The sequence below is a fragment of the Bos javanicus genome, chromosome 16 (genome assembly GCF_032452875.1).
Source record: "Bos javanicus breed banteng chromosome 16, ARS-OSU_banteng_1.0, whole genome shotgun sequence".
Lineage (NCBI taxonomy): Eukaryota > Metazoa > Chordata > Mammalia > Artiodactyla > Bovidae > Bos > Bos javanicus.
This window is the reverse complement of record NC_083883.1, coordinates 43718026-43744014: the sequence shown is the minus strand read 5'-3', so window position 1 is coordinate 43744014 and position 25989 is coordinate 43718026. Positions and strand designations below refer to the sequence as shown.

The window sequence follows — 25989 nt, the reverse complement described above, 5'->3', positions numbered from 1 at the left end:
CTGTATGCAGGTCAGGAAGCAACAGTTAGAATTGGACATGGAACAACAGACTGGTTCCAAATTGGGAAAGGAGTACGTCAAGGCTGTATATTGTCACCCTGCTTATTTAACTTATGTGCAGAGTACATCATGAGAAATGCTGGGCTGGAAGAAGCACAAGCTGGAATCAAGATTGCCAGGAGAAATAGCAATAACCTCAGATATGCAGATGACACCACCCTCATGGCAGAAAGTGAAGAAGAACTAAAGAGCCTCCTGATGAAAGTGAAAGAGGAGAGTAAAAAAGTTGGCTTAAGGCTTAACATTCAGAAAATATCAGACACGATAGACTTAAAAGTCATGTGAGAAAGAAATTTCAGAATGGTCCACCACCAGGAAGATTTAACAATTCTAAGTATATCTGTCCCTAATAACATAGTCTCAATATGCACAAAGCAAAAATGGACAGATTAAAAGGAGAACTAGACAAATCTTATCATAGTGGAAAGTTTTAAAAGATTACCCTCAATACTTGATGGAACAAACAGACAAAACAGTCAGGATTGTAGCAACACAATGAACAGAATTTTCATATTGCATATATGTAAATATACCATATTTACAGACTTCCCTGTGGTACAGTGGATAGGAATATGCCTGCCAGTACAGGGGACTCAGGTCTAATCTCTGGTCCAGGAAGATCCCACATGCTGCGGAACAACTAAACCTGTGTACCACAACTAAATGGTTCTGTGCTCTAGAGCCACTGCTCCACAAGAGAAGCCACTACAATGAGATGCCCGCATACCACAACGAGTGGTAGCAGCTAGAGAAAGCCCATGCGTAGCAATGAAGACCCAGCGCAGCCCAAACCAATTAATAAATAAAAAAATAAATATACCATATTTATATAGTTTTATATAAAAATTATACATACATAGATATAAAGACTGTTCCCAATAAAGACAGTAAATATACAGAAAGATGTTCAACCTCATTGAGGTTGTCAATAGAGAAATGGAAATTAAAATCAGAATGAGATAAAAACTAAGAACTTCAGTGTGGGATGTACTTTTGGCCTAAGTGTCAGTTGCAAGTCACTTAGGAAACTGTTGACAGCATCTGTTAAAGCTGATAATATGCATACCCCATATGGTCCAGCCGTTCCCCTCTGAAATATATGCATAAGGATCTTAATAGCAGTACTAATTAGATTGTTGTTGTTCAAAACTGGAAACAGATAAATTGTGGTTCATTCTTACCCTATATAAGAATAGTACATAGCAGTTAGAATGAACCAGGGCTGAGGGCAATGGCGAGGATGAATCTCTCAAGCATAATATTGAGTGGAAGAAATCCTTTGTAAAAGGATGCTTTCTGTGTTACTCCATTTATATAAAGTTCCAAACTAAGTGATCTTGACCAGTGGTATTAGAAGTTAAGCGGCAGCTGTCGGGGGAGCAGGGGGGACACCCCTGAAGCTGTTCTGGCTCTGATCTGAGTGGTAGTTACCTGGACGTCTCACTGGGTGAAAATTCATTAAGCTGTACACTTAACATTTGCATGCTTTTCTGTATGTTTATAGAACCCAAAGAAATGTTTACTTAAAGCTACAGTGAGACCATCTTTTTTCCTTTCAGAATGACAAAGATAAAAGGCCTTGGTAAGATCATATAGGCAAAATTGTGGGAAACAGACACGTGCACACTGCTGGGAATGTAAGTGGAAATAACCTCTGCGAAGGGCAGTTTGTCAGTGTTTATCAAAATTAAAACTGCACGTATCTGAAGATCCCCTGGAGAACGGAATGGCTACTTCCAGGGACATACTTGCAAATGTACAAGGCCTTATATTGGGACTTCATAACAGTAAAAGTTCACTAAGGGCCAAGTTAAGTTATGGTACATCCGTGTGACAGAATACCTCATAGCTGTTAAAATAGAGTGGGAGGGCTCTACAAATACTGACAGTATGGAATGTGCTCTGAAATATAGCAAGGTATAAAGCAGTATTTGTAACATTCTATTATTTGTATTAGAAATAATTATGTGTGAATATAAATATTAATATATACATATGCATGTAGTCATGTATGGATGTGAGAGTTGGACCATAAAGAAGGCTGAGCCCTAAAAAAAAAAAAGAAGAAGAAGGCTGAGCCCTTTAGATTGATGCTTTTGAACTGTGGTGTTGGAGAAGACTCTTGAGAGTCCCTTGGACAACAAGGAGATCAAACCTGTCAATCCTAAAGGAAATCAGTCTTGAATATTCATTGGAAGGACTGATGCTGAAGCTGAAACTCCAATATTTTGGCCACCTGATGTGAAAAACTGGCTCATTAGAAAAGACCCTGATGCTGGGAAAGATTGAGGGCAGAAGGAGAAGGGGACAACAGAGGAAGAGATGGTTGGATGGCATCACCAACTCAATGGACACGAGTTTGAGCAAGCTCCAGGAGATGGTGAAGGACAGGGAAGCCTGATGTGCTGTAGTCCATGAGGTTGCAAAGAGTTGGACACAACTGAGTGACTGAACAACAAGAACATATACATGTGTAATATATGAAATATAAGAAAAAGTGAAAAGTGATAGTCGCTCAGTCATGTCCACAACTCTTTGCAGCCCCATGGACTGCAGCCTGCGAGGCTCCTCTGTTCATGAAATTCTCTAGGCAAGAATACTAGAGTGGGTTGCTATTCCCTTCTCCAGGGGATCTTCCCGATTCAGGGATTGAACCCACGTCTCCTGCGTCGGATTCTTTACCATCTGAGCCACCAGGGAATTTCCCTATATATAAAATATATGAATATATGAAAGCAATTTCATATTCATGGACTACCTATAAAAGGTGTATAGGAAACTAGCAGTAGTGGTGGCCTCTGGGAGAGATAACTAGTTGGCCTGGTGGCAGGAGTGGGAAGGAGACTTAACTTCCCATATAGCCTTTTGCATCTTTAGAATACAGAATTGGACTATGGGGATATAGCTGGGGCTTCCCAGGTGGTGCAGTGGTAAAGAATCCGCCTGCCAGTGTCAGGAGACAAGGGGACATGGGTTTGATCCCTGGATCAGGATGATCCCCTGGAGAAGGAAATAGCAACCCACTCCAGTATTGTTGCCTGGGAAATCTCATGGACAGAGGAGCCTGCTAGGCTACAGGGCATAGAGTTGCAGAGTCGGATAGGACTGAGCAACTGAAGACATACATACAGACACATGAGAATATATCTATTAAATATTAATTTTCAAAATAATTGTTCAAAATCCCTTAGAAAGATGTGATGCAGGAGACCAGTGTCTTACCTTTCAATAGGTCCAGTACAGCCTCATTTTTCTTCACAGTGAAACAGATCTTGGGTTTAACGGCAGATGATATGATTGGCTTCGCATAGGGGCCCCCAGTTTTATGGGGAGAACACCTTGCAGCACGGTGCTCAGGCCGCCCGGGTATGGGATGAACTGATGAATGGGTAGTAAATTCAGACCTCCTGTCTTGTGTTCACTTGACGACTCAACGCTCGTTGAAAGAAAGGATGGGCCTCTCTATACTATTGATAATGTAATTTTTCCTTCCCTCCTTCCTTCAGAACAAGGATAAGTCGAATTCAGATTAAGTTAAAAGTGATGCAACACTGCTTCCTTTCATACTTTTAAAAAATGTAATCATCTGATGCTGTGAATATAACATCTGCTTTTTTATGTCTTAATGTATTGAAAGCATTTTCTCATGCCATCACAAATTGTTCATATGACTGTGAACGTTTGAATAGTATTACATTACTCAAATGTGTGATAATTTGCCTAATCATTCCTCTTTGGGCATTTATGTTGTTTAAATTTTTGGTTATTATTCAAAAATGGCAACAAGCCACCTTTGTATATTAGTCTAATACTACATTATTTTATTATTTCTTAGGAGTAAAATAGTTGTCAAAGGTTGTGAATATTTTTTTTTTTTTTTCGCGTTAGCTACAACTAATTCCTTTTTTTTATTTTTTATTTTTATTTATTTATTTTTTTTTTATTCTTCCAATTTTATTTTATTTTTAAACTTTACATAATTGTATTAGTTTTGCCAAATATCAAAATGAATCCGCCACAGGTATACATGTGTTCCCCATCCCGAACCCTCCTCCCTCCTCCCTCCCCATACCATCCCTCTGGGCCGTCCCAGTGCACCAGCCCCAAGCATCCAGCATCATGCATCGAACCTGGACTGGCAACTCGTTTCCTACATGATATTTTACATGTTTCATTGCCATTCTCCCACATCTTCCCACCCTCTCCCTCTCCCACAGAGTCCATAAGACTGTTCTATACATCAGTGTCTCTTTTGCTGTCTCGTACACCGGGGTTGTGAATATTTTTAAATACTCTTGAGATAGAATGCTGAGTCGTCTTCCAAGAACTGCTCGGTTTGCTCTTCCATAGCACCCTTGCCAGCTTTGGGTATTCTCATGCAAAAAGGTCATTTTTAATTTGAAAAAACTCAGTCTTAATAATTTTAGCGGTACATTGACTGATACGCTTTTCTTTATTTTCCATGTTTTCTGTAGTTGAACTGTTATCTTTATCAATAGGTAGATGTAACTGTATATTAAATGTCGTCTGTCTATATATTATAATATTACAGGTAGTATATTATAGATAGGAGACAGCCAAAATACTCATCCAATATAAGAAATTGGGGGGAAGAGGAAAGCTGCCATTTCACAGGTAGGATAGGTGAGGTCACCACTCTCACACATTGCCTAGCAAAGTAAGCACTCAAATATTTATGGATATGGTTGAGTGTGTGTGTGTGCTAAGGTGCTTATGGTTGAATACTTAATATTTTTCTCTAATAATGAACTACACTAATAATGTAGTGTAGAACTACACGAATAACGTTAACAGTAGTAACCAATACCAGATTCATTTGAGCTACACATAGGTGGTGACAAAGTAATGTATTGACCCATTAGAACATAACATGTTTTGTGTTCATATCAGATTAATATGAGGACTTAAAAAAATCTGATAGCTGCATGGTAATTTAAAACTCTAGGAAACAAGTTGAATGGCAAATAATAAACCTTTCTGATCATATGTTTATGATTCAAGATGTAAAAGAAAACCCCAGGTGAACATTGAACTTTTGTAGCGTTCAGCTGAGTGACAGAGTGTACCCTCGGTGCATGGAACTCTTGTGACAGGGTTTTCTTTAAGGAACAAAAATCTCCATCTTGGTTTGCGCCCCACAGTACAATTGTTTCCCAAATCAGGCTGTTTCGAGTAACATATGAAACAGCGTATGGCTATCCCTCCCATCCCAAAGCAAATGTTTGTTTTGTTGCAGCAATGGAAACATTTCCATTGGTGAAGCAAATATTTAGAGCTGAAAGAAACATTTGGGCAGCCAGGATGTGTCAAAATAGAACAGATGCCTGCCTTTCAAAAAATACAATTAAAAAAAAAAAAAAGAAAGCCACCTTGTACTTGACTGCTGATGTTACAGCCACAATGGGTTATGCAAGAAATTAGATGCTGTAAATGTCATTCTAATCTCATCTTCTCGGCACATCTCTGCACCTTCTTCTTCCTTGGCTTTTCTCTTCCAGAAAATGGGGATAATCATTCCAAGTGATTTTGTTCACAATTAAGTTTCCTTTTTCCCTCCAAATATTTTCTTTGTTCTTAAAAATTAATTTATTCTTTTGAGTCAGAAATATGTTCACATGGAACAACAATACACAGTGAAAAGGCCGCCTTCAGTCTATGTGCCCAGCTAGTCTCCTCTCCACCGGGGACCAACGTTACCTGTTTCTCATCAGTCTTTATTTTATGCTTATACACATGACTAAACAGATGTGTTTGTGTGTGTGCATACTTCTATTCTTTTTTTTTAAAAAACATAGAGGTTCCATTCACCCTTCATCTAGTTTTCCCCATGTTCCATTTATCCTTTTTGTTTTTCCTCGTCTTTGAGACGGTTGGTTCTAAGAGTTTGCTTGTTTAAAATGCACTGTGTCAGGTAGCAGAGTGGGGAGCAGGCAGGTCAGGCTGCACTTGCTCCATCCCTCCAGGGCGGTAAGAAGAGTGCTGTGTTGGGCTTCTGGTTCTGCCCTGGGTCTCACCATCGCTGGCAATCAGTGCCCCCTCTCCCTGCTCTATTCTCTCCACCTGTAAAACAGAAGGAAAGGAAAAGAAAAAGAACAGGTTAGATGAACTTCAACTTTTCTTCCAGATCTAAATTACTTTGGTCGTCAAAGGTGAAGTTTTCTTTTTCTTTAAACAAACTTCACTTCCTCTTTTAAAAGGAGTGGAAGAGTCAAGGATGGTTAAAGGTGTTTATTAACTTGGCCTTCCTATCTATGCACAAACATACATCTAGCTTCCTTGGCCTTCGGTGTTCAAGTAACAGTGATCCCTGATATTCCTACTCCTCAGTCCTTAAGACGTACTTCCTCCCCAGGACTTGTTCACTGCCCAGTGGGAAGGGCTGGCTTCCCAGCCTGTTGCCAGGAACCTGCAGGGTTAGCTGCTGCTGTCCAGCACAGCCAGCAGCAATGTTTGTCGGGCTTTGGAATTGATGATCATATATGAGAAGCAACCCCTGTTTTTGTTTTTAATTTAGCAGAGAGGGATTAAGAGGAAAAAAAGGCAAAGCCTTTAGAGGCTGGATCTAAAAATAGACGTCATAGATGCTGATTGGAAACCCTCCCAGTCTTTCATACGAGAGATCTCAATTTGTGTTACACAGAGGGGCAGCTCACGTCTGTCTTGTTCACCAGTTATACTACTCCCCAGAGAAGCTCAATAAATTTTACAGGGAAGTTTCCTCCTCATGCGGAAGGAGCTTAAGCTCAGCGACTGGTGTGGCTGAAATAATTTAGGGCTCCAAGGGAATCCGTCCACCTTGTAGAGTAATGTAACAAAAGTAAATGTGCAGAAACTTTTGATCTTGGTTGATTTGGCCATGTCATCAGTGGTGCTGGGCTCTGGCTCCTATGACCCCAGCCTGTCTGATCTGGAATAAAACTGCTCCCCAGAACTTGCATTTAGTTCCACTGCTAAAATGACCCTCTGCCTGATTCACTCGCAGTGGTTGTGGAGCTTGCCTTCTGGGGTTCTGCCGTTTCCACCACTAGTCCTTTGAAGCCTCTGAACTTGGCTGAGTTTTTATGTTTCCCTTTTGCCTCTCTGAGCGGCACAAAGAGCCTCTCTCAGGGACATTAAGAAAGCAGAGCTGCCTTCTCTGCTTAGACTGATGGTGGACCAAGCCTGGCGGGCTCCTCAGTCTGATCTAGTGGCGCAGTAGCTTTTGCACTGGCTTTTTACTCAGTGATTTATACTTGGAGACGTGGCTGGGTGATATCCAGTGTCCTTTTGTCTTTGTGTTTATTTTTCTTGCACATTTAATGTATTTAAAGGATATATTGTCTTTATGGTTCACTGGGATAAAGGAGGGGATTGGTGCAAGTTTTAATGAGAGGTCCCTGGCTCTCTGTGTTGAGATGAGAATTATATTCTTGGTTAGATATCTTTCTTTCCATAGGTGGCAGGAGGCACTGTTTTGCTGCTTTTGGAAATAGCATTTCTGCCTAACGATTTTTAGAAGGATACTGAGGACATTGAATTTCAAGGCATCCTCAGCAACTTTTCCTCCTGTTGTTGAAACTTTGCTTATTTAAGGAGAGGTGACACTGTTGTGTCTTGTTCTTGAATTTACATATCAATACGAAAAGAGTGGAGACTGGCCCCACCATCAGATCAATTTTTATAAAAACTCTTTCCATTCAGAGTAATGCTGTTTGAAACTAGTTTTCTTAAAAACTGTTTTTTTGCTGCTTGGAAAGACTTAATCAGCGGAGGAGAAAGCATTTGGCTTATTTGCTTAATATTTTAACCAAGTGAATTAGACAGGTTGGGGGGCTGGGGGGAGGGAATAAGAAAGTGGGTGGGGGACGCCCCATAAACAAGGTGATATATAATATTTTTTTTGTTCTCCTTTTAAATAAATACCGATCAGCTTTATGTTCAGAGACAATAGGAGCCGTTGGCTTAAATTTGCAGTTTACTGTATTTATGGCTGTAATATCAAGGTGCTGCCGTCGTAATTTCATGCCCCAATGAGAAGAGCAAGGTCGAAGCAAATGCTTCCATCGGCATCTGCTAACACACTAACTCATAAACAAGGCCCGGCTGGATCAGGTGGCACGGAATAATACAGGCTAATGAAATACAGCACAGCTTTCCATTACTGTTAGTTTTTACAGTGTCGTCATTACGTGTAATTTATGTTTAAAAAATTCAATTTTATACAAGGCACTGGGAAATAGGGGTCTACAGGTCATCCAACGACTTTTAGAGGCTCTGAGAGTCCTTATTGTACTCCACCATTCCAACAAAATGTTAATAAAATTAAAAAAAAAAAATACTTTTCCCCCCTGTCTCCTCCCCTAACCTTTTCTGAGAGAGTTGATTTTTCTTTTAATTTGGGGAGTATTTTTAGCCAGCTGTCTTCTCTGCCTCATCTCCTCCCAGAGTGTGCCTGGGTAGATAACTAGTTGTGTTCTGAGAGAGGTGACCCTGTTCAGTTTCCCCGCATCCCAGATGAATCTCCCAAGTCCTGTAAATAGACTGAGATGAGGGCAGAAGACAGCCGAGTGGCCAGCCCATAACTGCTGCCTGTGGCCATTGGACCCCTGGCCCTGTTCCCTGATCCCCGTCAGACTCCACATTTTTATTATAAAACTCGAGCTGGGCCGAACAGTGCTGTCGGGCATTCATCACCTTGCTTATTTCCCAGCTATTCCCTACCCCTGCTGTCCCGGTGGTTGTTTGACCTGAGGATACAGAGAACAGTGCTGCCTGCTGTCCTCTTGTCTCTCTGCTTCCCCTGTATGGAGCCAGGCAGTGCCCAGCAGATCCTTATTCTGACAAAGTCTGGTTTGGTTTTGTTTGCATTTTAATAGAAACCTTTAAACAATTTTGTTTATCCTCTAAGGGATAAAAATAAGCAGGTGTGGCAGCCCTGAGGCCATTGACTTCAGTTGCTGCAGCTTTATTAATCAGCAGAATGTAGCTTGCTTGTTCTGTCCTTTTAAAAGAATCCCACCCTGCAGAAAGTGTTGGAAGAGAAGTCCCTGCGCAGTGTCTACACGGGGCTTCTCCAGGGAAAGGAAACCGTTCGGGGAGGTAGATTCCAGAGAACCGAACCCGAGAGGACTAGAAGTCCTCCTCACTCCTCCTCTACATCTGAGAGAGGCTCCCTCTGAATTCAGCGCAGTTTTGCAGATCAGAAGCTGGGGAGAGGCTCCCTCTGAATTCAGTGCAGTTTTGCAAATCAGGCAGCTGGGGAGAGGCTCCCTCTGAATTCAGTGCAGTTTTGCAGATCAGACAGCTGGGGTCTTAAAGGTGAAATGACAAGAGGCGGGCATCCCGCTCTGCCTGCTCACCTTGGACAAGTCCCCTCATGTTCCTTTCTCCTCCTCTTAAGTAAAGCTAGCAAGGGGATGGGATAACTGAGCAGGACTTTCTTAGTTTTGCTCTCCGTCAATAACAGAGCTTAATTGTCATGTCACAGACTGGGGGAGGAGCTGGTAGCTCCTCAAATCGCTAGGTAGCAGAGGTGAAGACCCTGAGAGAGCATCAAAATGCAAAGTGCTAACGATATTAGGTCATGTCATTGACACCCCAGCTGAAAGGAAATGTTAGGCTTTCCTAAAATTGGTGAATTCTTCCAAAGGCAGCAGCTAAAGGATGACTTGAGGTGGGGTGGCGGGGGAGGAGGTCTGCCTGCCACAGGACGACGACACCCTTTTCTCCTGTCTGCTCTGCTCAGCCCTTGCTCAGTCCCTCTGCAGTTAGATTACTCCTTGCAGATAGCAATCAACTGGAAGGAAGTGTGTGTGTCTAATTTGCATGAGATTATTTAAAACAAAAAAAAAAAAGGTCTGCATTAGTCAGGGTGATGGTAAACAACGCAAAGAGATGCCTTTTATAATATAGCCTGTGTCTCAGCTTTCAGAGCCAAATATAATTCATTTACAATTGGCAGTTTCCTTTATTATTCCTTTTAACCTTTTGGATTCTGCAAGGTCTCTATCGAATCTCTCCACTGTTTGTCTCAGTGAGGGTGGGTGGAAACCTGGATGTCTTCTGTGTGGCCCCTGGGCAATGCCCCATCCATTTGTAAGGGCAGGGTCCTTTCAGCACCAGGAGCTGGTGACAGGGTAGGTAAGTGCTGTGTTCGGAGAGGAGTAACACTCCACCTCACCTCCAGCTCTGTGAGTCCCTGATGAATCACTTGAGTTCTGTGGAGTCAGTCTTCCCTAAGCTGGGAGACACTCCAGAGGAAAGGCACTAAGGGAAGCGTAGGCACCAGCCTGTGAGAGACCTTGGATTTATTTGATTAGAGTATGGGAGATGAGGTCGCTCTACCCTTGTCACTTGGTGGTGTTCAAAAAATTGTCCAGGTGACATTTGCAAGTTAGATCCAGGCGTTAAGTTCCCGTGTCATTTTGGTATAGCGGCATTCATTGGCTATTACCTGACCCTGATGCTGGGAAAGATTGAGAATAGGAGGAGAAGCGGGCGGCAGAGGATGAGATGGTTGAATGGCATGACCGACTCAATGGACATGAATTTGAGTGAACTCTGGGAGATAGTGGAGGACAGAGGAACCTGGCATGCTGCAGTCCCTGGGGTCTCAAAGAGTTGGGCACAACTTAGTGACTGAACAACATAGACGGAGTACTGGTGAGGGGAGTGGGGGAAGATAGATCAGTCCTCATATTTTAACAAAACTGAAGGCTTCAGGCATCATTTTGGAGTCTGCCTTTTGATGTGCTATAACTCTGTGCCGTCATGGGAAGTCACCAGGCTGGAGACGGAGAGCCTGGGGTTTCATCTGCCATCACCAGGCTTTTACTACTAGGATTTGAGGCATAGTTTTCACCCTCCTTCAGCCTCAGTTCTTTTGTTTTTGTTTTTTGAGTCTGTCAAATAAGGTCGATGGTTCGGGTGATGGCCCAGCTCTGAAATTATATTGTTCATTGAGACTGTCAAAATGCTTCTCTTTTTAAAAAAAAAAAGAATAAAAATAATTCGTTTTCTGTAACTAAATCAAAATCCTGCTTCTCCGGAGAACTGGGGATATCAGAACTCCAGCCAATGTAAATGTGACGCATCACATGTTAAGGTCTCTGTGAAACCAGAGCTTGGAAGGAAGTGCCGATGCCCTTTAAGCCGTGGCCGCTCTTGTGGGCTTGGCTGCAATAATGCAGGGAACACGTTTTATTAGGAAAATAGGCTTCGTCAGAGCTCCAGGCCTGAGGGCAGGACCACGGGCAGGGAGTCCTGTCCCTTTAACCGGCCCCAGCTCCCAGCACCACAGCACAGCCTGTAACTTGCCGTATATTTCCCCAGTGCTAAACATTATCGTACTTGTTTATATTTGAAAGAGCCGAAAGGGAAAATGAGAATGCAACCAAATGCTCCTTTTGGGAGAATTACCCTCATTTGCAGCCAGCGACTGACAGGGCTCGCGAACCACCAGGTTTATAAAGTCCCGTCGTGAGCCAGTGACCAGCCGCTTGTGCTGATGCCGCAGGCGCCCTGTCTCTCTCGTGGCTGATAATGGGGGTGAAACCATTGATGATGGGGGTGAAACCATGTCCTTCCTACTGGAACCTGGAATAGGGCTCCCCTCCTAGCTGGAAGGACAGACAGGCAGTCAGCACCCGGGCTGGAGCCCGGGAGGCGCTCGTTTGGGGAAGCGTGTTCTTTATGTTTGCCCAGCTTGTCTGTCTCTCCTGCCCCTGTCCTTGGGAGGCCACTGCACAGAAAAACAGACCTTTTGCAACAAGCTGGGGCCTTAGGGAGGAGGAACATCCCCTGCCTGGCCCCACGTACTCAAATTCAACTCTTGTATTTGAGGGTGCCATGGCCTTCCCTGGTGGCTCAAACAGTAAAGAATCTGTCCTTAATACAGGAGACCCGGGTTTGATCCCTAGGTCTGTAAGAGCCCTTGGAGAAGGTAATGGCAACCCACTCCAGCATTCTTGCCTGGAAAATTCCATGGGCAGAGGAGCCTGTGGAGCCTGGCAGGCTACATACAGTCCATGAGGTTTCGAAGAGTCAGACACAACTGAGTGACTGAACAACAGTAAGCACCAGTGAATGGTTCCTTTGCCCCCTGCCAGCCTCTCTTCTGCCCCTGACGTCAGCCTATTGAGAGGATGCTGCACTTACTTGGGGGACCCAGCAGAACTGAGACGCCATGGAGGAGTGGCCTTGCCCATACTGGCTGGTGTGCCAGGGTGAAGAGGACAGGAGGCACAGTGTTAAATGGGGAGGAACCTCAAGTGCTCAGTGCAGAGAGGAGAGATGGCCCAGGGCCATTTAGAGTCGTCCAGGTATTCTCCTTTGACCACTTGTGGGGGGCGTGAAGAGTTTGAGGGGCAGCTGCAGCCAGCTCGCTTGCCAGCATGGTGCAGGGCAGCGCTGAGCTTGGGCAGCGCTTGAGCATTAATATGCTCCGGCTATTAGCCCCTTGGCACAGAGTGCAGGGCCTCACACTTTGGAAGATGCTGATCCTTAGAACCTCCTTGTACTTCATCTACCCCCAGGGGCAGATAGACCATGCTGAGGGCCTCTAATGGGGAGCTGCTGAGCAGATGTGGCCACACTCTCAGCTCGAGTTTAAAAGCTCTGTGTGGCGGCTGGGCTGGATGCCGGCATTCCCAGAACAGCCAGAGTGCTTTGCAGACTAGCAGAGGCCTCCCACCTGCTTCTCCCACTGTTAGCGCCTGGAGTACTTCTCTGTGCAGGATCGCTTCCCTGACTGCCCTGTGGAACAATCTCACACCTGTGTGCCACTCTTGACCATCCTGAAGCTCTCAATCAATTGGTTGCGGCCTTCGTCTCTTCCCTGAGAGCCAGCATCCCCCGTCTGCCTCTGACCTGTTGAAATATCCCAGCTGTGCGCCCACTGGACGGGTGGTCTTCATGGGTTTTTCAGTTGCCTTTTATCCTTCCATGGGCAAATCCTCTCCACGTGTCATAGCCACTGCAGATGGCGCCCTGCTATTTCCTCATGTCCCAAGTGCACTGTGGTTTAGAGTGTGAGAGGATTTTTTTTTTTTTTAAGGAAAAAGAAAAACTAGCCAAAGGCGATATAGGCAGCCTGCGATAGGCTAGAGTAATAATCATCTGAAAGTTTGGGCCTGGCCTTGTTTTGATCTGTTTTCTTGTTTTATTTTCTTCTTTACATTCTATATCCCATTCATACTAATCACAGTCAGTCCTGATTTTTCTTTTTATTTCTGCATTTGTCATAAAATAAAGCAAATTATTCCCGTCTTCAGAAACGATCTAGACTAATTAGTCGTCTCACCCAATAATTAGTTTTTTGTTTCCCTGTCTGTTTTCATGCATTATTGTTAGTTTTTTCCCCTCTTTTTTTAACACCATTACAGATTAAAATGAGCCACATTTGCAGTTGATGGTATCTGTTTTCGGGGGAAGAATGGAGAATTGCAGTACAGAGCGACTTCAAAAGCAGCAATAAACTCAAGGATAAATTAAGGAAATTGAATGAGCCACATTTGGAAGCAGTGTTGAGGCTAATATTCTGTCGCTTAAGGTTAAATTGCAGCCGAGAGAGGTTCCGGAGAATCCGAAATCGGGGAAGCAACTTAACAGGATGCTAGGCGTCCTGTGACTCCAAGGTCTTTTCTCAAATGAAGATTTTGTTGCAGCCATGGACAGTGGCAAAAGGCACTCACCTGCAATTATGTCCTCTTCTCCCCCAGGGCTGACAGATGAAGAGATCGATTTGGCTTTCCAGCAGTCAGGCACGGCTGCCGATGAGCCTATGTCCTTGGGCCCAGCCACACAGGTGGTTCCTGTCCAGCCCCCTCACCTCATTTCGCAGCCATACAGTAAGTCACCTGCTCAAGCTCCTGCTTTAACCTTGAATGGGATTCAGGACTCTGGCCAAAGGGTAGTGCTTCACTTCTCTCAGACTCAGCAAACCAGGGGAGACTGGGCGTAGGAGATGGCTCTTGGGTTTTTCTAAAGTCCTCTTCTAGACAAACTTTTAAGTATGTGACAAAGGTTTAAGACATGAGAGACAAGAATAAATGAGTTTCTTTTTTTGTTTCAAGTATTTTGGTTTTGAGCAAGAATCTGTAAAAGTATTTATTGGTTCTGTTTTCATTTTCTTATATTAGTGCATTTTGCTTGTTGAAGTGTTAGTTGCTCAATAGTGTCTGACTCATTTTTGACCCCATGGGCTATAGCTCACCAGGCTCCTCTGTCTATGGGATTTTTCCAGGCAAAAACACTGGAATTGGTTGCCATTCCCTTCTCCAGGGAGTCTTCTGGACACAGGGATCGAACCCAGGTGTCCTGCATTGCAGGCAGATTCTTTACCATCTCAGCCACTAGGGAAGCCCATGTTACTGTTTTGCTAATAAGAACATAAACATCTAATTTATGGATACATTCTTGTTTGGTCACTGAAATAATTTGTCTCCTAGTTTTATCTTTTAAAGTTAATATTAATAGGTTTAAGCTAGCCCTCCCTACCCCACCCCTCTTCTTCCTTCCTTCCTTCCTTGTCCTGGCTATACCACATGTATTTATATAATGGCAGTCTGTGAGAGAATTTCAAATTAAATGTGAACATCCTTTTTGAATGCAACTTTTAATTGTTACATGAGAACATGACCCATAAGAGGTTTTTGTTGTTGTTAAATGAAAAATGTTTTTAGGAATAAAGATTCTTTAAGCGAGTAATAAATGTACGCTTCCAAAATAGAGGCAGAACCCCATCTTTAAGTCACTTATGAAAAATCTAAAAAGGTTAAAATTGATTCCAAATCAATGGAAAATTGCTCAGTTTTGTGTGAAGACCTCAGCCTTGGATTTGCTGTCTTTCAAAATGCCTCTTCAATAATTGTCTATCTCAGAAGTTTTAATTTTTTCAACACATGCTTTTAAAGTGTTAGATATCCAATTTTAAAATGCACAATTTCAAATGCCAGACTCATTTTGACCCTCACCACATGACCTGGAACCACCTTCTGGCCCCCACTTTGCCGTCTTACCCATAGACAGGGAGGTGCAGTCATCCGTATAGACAGCACAGGGGCCAGGCAGTGGGTTAGAATCCACTTTGTGTGTTACAAGTCTCATTTAGACGTTGCCTTTCCTTTGACCCCTGGATAAGGCTGGGCAGTGAGGAGGTGCCAGGAACTCCAGTTGGTCTCATCCTTGGTCGCCTGGTCCTGCTCAGACCAGAGAGCCATTGCAGGTGCCGAGCCTTGTCCCGGGGCCTCCGAGCCAGTGGGGTGCATTCGCCAGCCTGGGACTCCATTCTTCCTGGCTAACGTTCTTGTCGATCCATTGTTTTGCCTTGGGTCACTACACACACTCCGTGTTTCTTTTAAATCAAAGGCTGAATCTCTGCACTTTTTCTCCAGTTGTGTCCCTGGGCCCAGGGTTTGGTGGGATTCGTTGAGGACGGGTAGTGGCAGCTGGGGTGCAGAATTCTCTAAGATGCACATCTGTCCTGTTCCAGCTGTTCCCTTCGTGACTTAATGCCAAGCGGGTCTCCTGGCTACTTGGCAACTTCTTGCTCAGAACAGATTATTCTGTGAGTCACAGCATTGGCCTAAAACATCATACATTTGCCTACTTTCAATGGGCACAAAGGGTTAAAACGCTCGCCTCTCTGAGAGGGGCAGAAGAATGGGGGTGGGGAGGGCATTCAGTCATTTCAATCACTCTCCTGCCCAGATCTCTCTGAGAAAAAGCATTGCTCCGTTTAGGTATTTAGGTAGGAATATTTTTAAGAGTCTCCCAGCCCTAAAAATAAAATACATCTTCTTAGAGACAGACTCCTTCCTGCTTTGACACTAGTATAAAAACAATGGTAATGGTAATTTTAAATACCTGGAGTTTTTAGTTGTCAGTGTCGAGCTTCACTCTTCTTGTACCGTTACCCTGCTCCTCTCAGCTCGGGGGGTGACTCTCCCTCTCCACTTCTGTACTTTTGCCAAGAGGTGTCAAAACTACTCCAAAAAAAAAAAAAAAAAGCTTGATTTTGATTAATATAGAGAAACAAGACTTTGCCTGACTGATAATAAAACTGATAAATGACATTTGAATTACTTGTAGCGGTAATTTATTACATAAAATATCTTTTATTTGACATGCGATTAGTTGCTGGAAGCATCACTCAATCTGACTAGTTTAAACATGCTCTAAAATGAACCCCAGTAAAAACCCGGGCTGTCTGCTGTTGGCGTTATGAAATATACTAATCCTGGAGTGAGGAAAAAAATCTGACTTTAAATATTTAAATGATTAATTGGGTTTATATATTTTTTTTACCTTTCTAACCCCCTTAATTACAAGCAAACTCAGGGGAGTTGCTGAACTAGGTGTGCAATCTGCATGCTTATCACCAAGGCATTGTCTGAGTCCTGGGAGGGATTTACGGCCTCCATTCACATGTGTTCCTGCCGATTTTACATCTAGAACTTGGGCAGCCTTTCCTTCCCATTTCTTGGCTTTTTAAGGACATTCCATCTCTGAGCCCAAGCCTAGAAAATGGGATTTTCTGGGCTCAGCCCCAAAACACTCACGTCTGGGGGAGGGTGGTTTTTCCAAGACCACCCCTGGGAGACCAGTGCTCACAGATCATCACCTCTTGCCCGCCCTCCCGCTTGGTGGCAGGTGTCCCACTCGGTTCCTCTTTTGATATCTGTGGTTGACTTTGAGGTGATAGCAAATGCCAGTGTCAGCAAAGAGCATGGAGACCCACCAGACTGGGACCAGTTCAGGTCGCCAGTGTTTATGAAGCACCTATGGTGAGACTCTTGAGCGTATTTAAAAGGCATTGGGAGACTATTTGAGAGGGAGGTAATTTGAATATACAAGGAAAATGAAATAATAATATATGTTTCCTGGGAAAGTTGGAAAAGAATATGGAGTTGGTTCTGAGCACAAGTAGAAAGATTTACAGTAGATCACAGACAAGAAGCGCTTCGCCATTGGCTCAACGGTAAAGAATCTGCCTGCAGTGCAGAAGACACAGGTTGGATCCCAGGTGGGGAAGATCCCCTGGAGAAGGAAATGGCAATTCACTCCAGTATTCTTGCCTGGGAAATCCCATGGACAGAGGCATCTGGGGTCGCAGAGAGTCGGACATGACTGAGGGACTAAACAGCAGCAACAACTGTAAGCTCAGTACAGTGTCACGAGAGATTTAAAACATGATCTTTAAGATTCTTACAAGCTCTCTGAGAGAGATAAGATAAACTCTTGAGAAAAAGATAATAATATAAGACATTGTGATTTAATGCCAAAATTAATTATACAGACAAGAAACTCCACAGGAATGCAGAAAAGAGAAAAATTAATGTGGGCTCGAGAAGTCGGAGAAGGCTTTGTGGAAGTGGTGGGAGGTTGACACTAAGGGGAAGCTTGGTGTCACCTGGTGTGAGAATAAACCTGTGTTGTCAGGGCTTGAAAGGAAGTCGGGATAAGCTCAGAAGTCAGATCAGGATGCGAGGGGAACTCTGACATTCTCTCTTCTTGGTTTGGTTTCTTTTTGTTCAACTTCAAAGCAGGAGTCAGTGTATGTGTCTGTGCAGAGCCTAACAGAGTCCCAAAGGTTAAGTCCTGATAACGCTTGATTAATTCATTCATTCTAAGCAGACTTTTCTTCTTTCCTCCCAAAGAGACAAGAATCAAGATAGCTTTGAGATACAGGCAGGATCAGTGTAAATTTTATACGATAATAATTTTTCTTAGGCTTAAATATCCTCCCCCCCCCCACCCCCCGCCTACTCTCTTTGATAAACAGTTTAGGCTTTTTTAAAGACTGCCCTACAGCTTCAATTGTCTCTTCTTAAAATAGGATGTAAATGTCTGAGGTTGGTGAAAGGCTTTGACATTTCATTAGGACTCCTGAGAGAGAAAGTGTGTTCTTCCTCAGGCTGTTTTCCCTCTGGCCTGTTTAGTAACAGAAACTTAGCCTTGATTGTCCTGGGTCCCTGAGCGAGCATTTACTGCCAAATGCCTGCTGTGTGCCAGGTGTTGTGTGGGACCCCAGGGATGGAATGATTGAGGCCTGGCTGGTCACTCCCTGCAGCCCTCGTGTCCAGTAGGAAAGGCAGTTAGGGGAACACAGCAGTACTGTGAGGTCGGCCCAGGTGAGGCTGGTGGGACGGACAAGGTGAAGGGCACTCAGAGAGTGGGAGGGGCCTAACTGGACCTGGGGCATGGATGGCTGCCCTGACTAGACAGGACGGACCCGAGCGTCCAAGCTAAAGTGAAGCCACATGGACGTGAACCTGTGTGATGGTCAGAGTGGCTGCACCATGGGATGGGAGTATCAGAAGAGACGACTTGAGAAGAAGGTGACAGCCAGGTCATCACCCTGACGGAGGACAGTCAAAATCACATGGACTTCGTACTTGGAAATCCATCGTCTAATTATTCATGAGGCCATATTAACCTTTTGACCGTGTAATTCTTAGACTGATATTAAAATTATTTGTACCATCCAAGCAGGTGCTGCATGGGGAATTAGAGAAGACACCCTGGGGTTGTGCTGAATGGGGCAGGTGTAACTCCCTTTCAAATGCCTCCATCCTGACGGGGCCTGGGGCATCCCTGGCCTCCGTCAGTCTCCTGCTTGCCACCACACGGCCCTGAAACGTTTCCTCACTGCAGATTAAGCTGTGAGTTCCTTGCATTCAGAGGGTTTTGTTTTTGTTTTTAATCTATGGCCCGAGGCTCTGATTTAGCAAGTGTTCTAGAAACACTTGTTAAGTGAATAAATGGTGGTGGACATGTGCTTGAGAATTGAAAAGTGCCGGGTGATACCCTCAACTTAAAGTGGGGGAATCAGGTGTGCTGCCCAGGTAGCCAGTCATTGAGGCCTCCTGCGTCCTCCGGGCCCAACAGCTGCAGAAGTAGAGGACAGGCATTGCTAACCCACGCCATCTTGTATGGTGTGAGTGGTAAGAGCTTTTGGGATTTAAGAACAAAGGAAACCCCCAGGTGCTGGTCTCAGGCCAGTCCTTATGGAGGAGACAGGTCCTGGGAGGCACCTAGAAGTGGGGATGGGAGGCGGTGGAAGTGGATTTAGAACAGACTGTAAATGGAAGCGCTATGGACAGCCTCCTTGTTCCCACCAAGAAATAAAAGGGGAGGAATCTGTTTCTCTCTCTTCCATTTCTCTGTCAAGTTTAGCACACAGATTTCATCTTCTATACTACATAAAAGTTACTGATTTGCTGATAGAGGAAGCATTTCTCTAATTTTGAGGAAACTGTTTTTCTTCCTTTGTCCCTGTGACTGGTTGAGAATAGCAGCTCTTCAAGGGCCAGCACCTGTCTGTTTTCTTTGCTTTGTGTTATGCTTGGTGTGGTGCCTTGTGGGTGCTGAGTAAACACCATGTGTGGTTATTGAAAACCATAAGCATTACCTTAAACTATGGAGTGGAGAAGTCCTCTCCTTAGATTTCTTAGACCACTGACAGAGTGTTTGGTGCTGGAAGTAGCTAGGATCATGGCTGTGCTAACAGTGCAGGCTGTGTTAGTTGTATAAGATTCTGCAACGAATAAGAGTGGTTTAAACAAAACAAAAGCCTCTTTCTCTAATTAAACATAGGCAGTCGAGGCTGCTGCACTGGCTCTGTGGTCCTCAGGGACCCCAGCACTGCTCACACCTGGCGGTCATGTAGCTTGTACTCCATTGTGACTGCTGCAGCGCCAGCTGTCCCCTCTGCTCTCCAACAAGCAAGAATGGGGAGACGGAAGGAAGAAGGCAAGTCACCTTCTAAGGACACTTCCTGGAAGTCACCCACACACCTTCCCTCTGGTCCCCATTGGCTGGAAGTCAACCTTGCAGCCATGCCTTTCTTCATGAAGGCTGAGAAATGCAGTCCTTGTCCTGATGGGCATGTTCTCAGTGTTCATATCCCATAGAAAGGTTGAGTTGGAATCAATACTAAGTTCAGGATAATGGTTACTTCTGAGTGGAGAGGAAGACGTGGCTAGTTTCTGTGGTGTTTGGAAAGTTTTAACTGGTTAAGTAGGTGGGTTTAGGATTGTTAATCTTAGTATCATGTTTCATAACTTATCTAAATGTTGTATTATTCTTTTATATGTGTCAAATAATACAGGGTACATTTAAAAAGTTGATTTAGAACTCTCACCTCTTGCTTCTTCCTTTGATGTCAGTTGCTTCACTGAGCAGAGAGAGAACTTAGAGCCCACCCTGCTGGATATTGTTTCAGTCACTGCTGACTTCCTTTAGCTCTCTCTTTTAAAAAGCAAACACCCTCTTCCAACAGCATGAGACAACTCTACTCATGGACATCACCAGATAGTCAATATGAAATCAGGTTGATTATATTCTTTGCAGCTGAAGATGGAGAAACTGTATACAATCAGGAAAAAAGAGACCAGGAGCTGACTGTGGCTCAGATCATGAACTCCTTATTGCAAAATTCAGACTTAAATTGAAGAAAGTAGGGAAAACCACTCAGAGAAGGCAATGGCAACCCACTCCAGTACTCTTGCCTGGAAAATCCCATGGACGGAGGAGCCTGGTAGGCTGCAGTCCATGGGGCTGCGAAGAGTCAGACACGACTAAGTGACTTCACTTTCACTATTCACTTTCATGCATTGGAGAAGGAAATGGCAACCCACTCCAGTGTTCTTGCCTGGAGAATCCCAGGGACAGGGGAGCCTGGTGGGCTGCCGTCTATGGGGTCGCACAGAGTCGGACACGACTGAAGTAACTTAGCAGCAGCAGGGAAAACCATTAGGCCATTCAGGTGTGACCTAAATCAAATCCCTTACGTTATACAGTGGAAGTGACAAACAGATTCAAGGGATTAGATCTGATAGAGTGCCTGAAAAACTATGGACAGAGGTTTGTAATATTGTACAGAAGGCAGTGATCAAAACCATCCCCAAGAAAAAGAAAGGCAAAATGGTTCTCTGAGGAGGCCTTACAAATAGCGGAGAAAAGAAGAGAAGTTAAAGACAAGGGAGGAAAGGAAAGATATATCCATCTGAATGCAGAGTTCCAAAGAATAGCAAGGAGAGATAAGAAAGCCTTCCTAAGTGGTCAATGCAAAGAAATAGAGGAAAACAATCGAATGAGAAAGACTAGAGATCTTTTCAAGAAAATTAGAGATACCAAGGGAACATTTCATGCAAAGATGGGCACAATAAAGGACTGAAGCGGTGTGGACCTAACAAAAGCAGAAGGTATTAAGAAGAGTTAGCAAGAATACACAGAACTATACAAAAAAAATCTTATTGACTTGTATAACCACGATGGTGTGGCTACCCACCTAGAGTCAGACATCCTGGAGTGTGAAAACACATGGGCCTTAGGAAGCTTTACTACAAACAAAGCTAGTGGAGGTGATGAAATTCCAGCTGAGCTATTTCAAATCCTAAAAGATGATGCTGTTAAAGTGCTGCACTCGATATGCCAGCAAATTTGGAAAACTCAGCAGTGGCCATAGGTCTGGAAAAGGTCAGTTTTCATTCCAGTCCCAAAGAAGGGCAATGCCAAAGAATGTTCAAACTACTGCACAATTGCACTCATCTCACATGCTACCAGAGTAATGCTCAAAATCCCCCAAACTTGGCTTCAACAGTACATGAACTGAGAACTTCCAGATGTACAAGCTGAATTTGGAAAAGACAGAGGAACCAGAGATCAAATTGCCAACATCCACTGGATCATAGAAAAAGCGAGAGAATTCCAGAAAAACATCTACTTCTGCTTTATTGACTACACTAAAGCCTTTGGCTGTGTGGATCACAACAAACTGTGAAAGATTCTTAAATAATTGGGAATACCAGACCACCTTACCTGCCTCTTGAGAAACGTGTATGCAGGTCAAGAAGCAACAGTTAGAACCAAACATGGAATAATGGACTGGTTCCAAATTGGGAAAGGAGTATGTCAAGGCTGTATATTGTCATCCTGCTTATTTAACTTATATGCAGAGTACATAATACAAAATGCTGGGCTGGATGAAGCACAAACTGGAATCAAGATTGCTGGGAGAAATATCAGTAACTTCAGATAGGCAAATAACACCATCCTCATGGCAGAAGGCAAAGAGGAACTAAAGAACCTCTTGATAAAGGTGAAAGAGGAGAGTGAAAAAACTGGCTTAAAACTCAGCATTCAAAGAACTGAGGTCATGTCATCCAGTCCTGTCACTGCCTGGCAAATAGTTGAGGAAACAATGGAAGCAGTGAGAGTCTTTATTTTTGGGGGCTCCAAAATCACTGCAGATAATAAATGCAGCCATGAAATTAGAAGATGCTTGCTCCTTGGAAGAAAAGCAAAGACAAACCTAGACAATATATTAAAAAGCAGAGACATTACTTTGCCGAAAAAGGTCTGTAGAGTCAAAGCTGTGGTTTTTCCAGTAGTCTTATATTAGTGTGAGAGTTGGACCATAAAGAAGGCTGATCACCGAAGAATCGTTGCTTTTGAGCTGTGGTGTTGGAGGAGACTCTTGAGAGTCCCTTGGTCTACAAGGAGATCAATCCGTAAGGAAATCAACCGTGAATATTCATTGGAAGGACTGATGCTGAAGCTCCAATACTTTGTCCACCTGATGCGAAGGACTGACTCATTGGAAAAGACCATGATGCTGGGAACGATTGACGGCAGGAGGAGAAGGGGACAATAGAGGACTAGATGGTCAGATGGTATCACTGACTCAATGGACATGAGTTTGAGCAAGCTCTGGGAGATGGTGAAGGACAGGGAAGTCTGGCATGCTGCATTCCGTGGGGTTGCAAAGAGTTGGACACAACTGAGTGACTGAACAACAGCTCTTTTTTTTTTAAATTTCTTAAGAGACTTTAAAAGACAACTTAATTGAGATATGGGGCTTCCCAGGTGGTGCTAGTAATGCAGAGGACGTAAGAGATGGGTTTGACCCCTGGGTCAGAAAGATCCCCTAGAGGAGGGCATGGCAACTCCAGTATTTTTACCGGGAGAATCCCATGGACAGAGGAGCCTAACATGCTATGGTCCGTGCAGTAACAACTGAAGCAACTTAGCACACATAGTGAGGTATGTTTTATGTAAAATAATGCACCCATTTTCGTTGTACAGTTTGAGTTTTGACAAGTGTTCACTTTTCTGTGGCTGTCATGACCACTTTGTGGAGCATTTCTGGTACCCCAGGCGATTTCCCGTGACCTGTTCCCAGGCAGCCCATCCTGTCCTGACTCCGGGGGAACCCCTTGTCTGCTCTCTGTTGCTGCCCATTAGACTCCTCTTTCCTAGTTTTGTATGAAGAAAATCATATCTTATGTCCTCTCTCATGTCTGCTTTCTTTCGCTCAGCATCATGTATTTGAGATCCATCTAGATTGTTGAACAGATCAGAAATTCCCTCCTTTATCACAGAGCCATGTCCCGCGTTAAGGACGCTCTGTGGTTTGTGTGTCCATTTACCGTTGATGGATTTCAGGCTTTGGACTGTTTTCAGTGTTGAGCTGTTAGGAGTAAAGCTCTTTTAAACATTTGTGTACAAGTCTTCATATGTTTTTGTTTCTCTTGTGTAAATGTCTGAGAGTGGAATTACTAGGTCACAGGTTAAGTGTAAGTTTCACTTTATAAGAAATTGCCAAACTGTTTCAAAGTGGTTATACTGTTTTTCATTCCCATCTGCAGTGTACAAGAGCCTGTAGTTATTGCATATCCTCACTAACAGCTGATATTTTCCCTCTTTTTAATTTTAGCAACTCTCGTGTGTGTATAGTGGAAACTCATAGTGGTTTGAGTTTACACTTCTGTGAAGACGAACAGCGTTGAGCATCTTTTTATATGCTTGTCCATTTACATATCTTTTTTTGTCAAGTGACTGTTCCAATCTTTATCCATTTTAAATTATCTTATTATTGGGTTGGAAGAGTTCCTGTATATTCTGCATTCAAGTTCTTTGTCAGATATATGCATGGTTAGTATTTCCTCCCAGTCTGTGGCTAGCTTTTTCTTTTGCTTTTGCTTTACATTGCCTTTTGAAAAACAAGAAATTTAAAATGTGATGACATACATCTTTGTTCCCCCCAACAATTCATGGTTTTTGTGTCCTAGCTATGAAGCCTTTGCTTACCCCAAGGTTAGAAAGATTTTCTCCTGTGTATTCTTCTTGAAGTTTCATTGTTTTCGCTTTTCTGTTGAGATTGTGATTCACTCTCAGTTAATTTTTGTGTGTGTGTAATGTGAAGGTCAAGGTTCATGTTTTCCTGATGGTTATCCTGTTGTGTCACCACCAGAGGTTAAAAACATTGTCCTGTCCCTGTTGAGTTATGTGTCCCTTTATCAAAATGCAGTTGTTTATGTATTCATTGGTCCGTTTATAGCCTTACTTAAAATTTTCTAAGCTGTTGAGGTATATGTTAGATATTACTAAACTCCCATCTCAAGTGTCCAATTCAGTGATTTTTAGGAACTTTACGAAGCGATATATATCAGTTTCAGAGCACTTTCACCCCCCAGATAAGCTCCTTTGTGCCCGTTTACTGTTACTGTCACTTCAGCCCCAGGTGACCGCTCACCTGCTTTGCACCGCCGTCAGTTTACCTTTGCCGAACATGCCAGGTAAACAGAGTCAAACAGAGCGTGATCCCTTGTATGTGCCTTCTTTCAGCTGGCGTGTTTTTGAGATTCTTCATGTGATAGTGTGTAGCACTGGTTCCATCCTTCCCATTTATAAACAGTATTCCATTGTACAGCTGGACCACATTTTGTCCATCAGCTCACCAGTTGGTGGGCCTTTAGGCTGTTTGCAGTTTCGGCTACAGGACTCATGATGCTGAGGATGTGTGTGGACGTCCATTCTCATTCCCCCTGGGTGACCATCTAGGAGTATGATTGCTTGGTCATACGGCAGTCTTATGTTTCTGGATTCTTAATTTTTTTTTCCAATCAGCTTCTTTGAAGTATAATTATACACAATATAATTAATCCCTTTCAAGTGTACAGTTTGATGAGTTGTACATACCGTAACTCAATTAACTCATGTAACTGACACTAAGTTTCATGCGAAACTGTAACTAAACACTAAAATTTCATGTAAATGGGCTCGTACAGCACAGTCTTTTGTGTCGTAACATAACACTTTTGAGCTTGATCCAGGTAATGAATATTTTAGGCTTTGTGAGCTATACCTTTCTGTCACATATACCATTCCCCCCTCATCCTTTAAAAATATGAAAACTGTTCTGAACTCACAGCTGAACAAAAGCACGATGATGTGGGACTTGGCGAGCGTGCCAGGGTTTGCCGACTCCTGACTTCACTGTGTGGTTGTTTCACAACTTGTTTATCCATTGACTGTTGATGCCTGTTTGGATTGTTGCCTGTTTAGGGCTATATGAATAATGCGTCCATGACATTCACATGCAAGAAGTCTGTGTGTACACAGATATTTCCTTTCTTTTAAGTAAATACCTAGGGGTGGAATGCCTTAGTCACATGCTGGGTGTATGCTTAACTTTGTATGATATTGTTAAAACTATTTTCCAAAGTGGTTGTGCCATTCTCCATTCCCATCAGCAAGGTGTGAGAATTTCAGTAGTTCCACATCCTTGTCAACACTTGGTATTCTCAGTTTTTTAAGTTTAGCCTTTCTAACATTTAGGTAATAGAATCTCATTATAATTTTGTGTTTCTGTAATGACTGATGATGTCAGGCATATTGTCATGTGCTTAATGGCCATTCATGTCTCTTTTGTGAAGTGTCTATTCCAGTCTACTGCCCAGTCTTTTTTTAAAAAAAATCACCTTGTCTTTTTTATTATTGAGTTGTAAAAGCTCTTTGTATATTTTAGTTACAGGTCCTTGATCAGATATATGTTTTGCAGATGTTTTCTTCCAGACTACAGAGATATATTCTTGACAGGGCCTTTTGAAAAGCAAAAGTTAATTTTTCTTTTCCTTTTTTTTT

At 43.3% G+C, this 25989-nt stretch overlaps 1 protein-coding gene across 4 annotated transcripts in view; it reads left to right on the top strand.

The window, feature by feature from the left end:
• Positions 1-25989, top strand: part of PEX14 (peroxisomal biogenesis factor 14) — a 149376-nt gene that overhangs the window by 99843 nt on the left and 23544 nt on the right. For 3 of the 4 annotated variants that reach the window (XM_061382774.1, XM_061382770.1, XM_061382771.1), the window contains one exon: positions 13779-13907. The exons of the other annotated variant lie outside the window; for it this stretch is intronic. In XM_061382774.1, coding sequence (XP_061238758.1) covers positions 13779-13907 — 129 coding nt within the window. The remainder of the gene's footprint in view (positions 1-13778; positions 13908-25989) is intronic. 4 annotated transcript variants of the gene reach the window in all.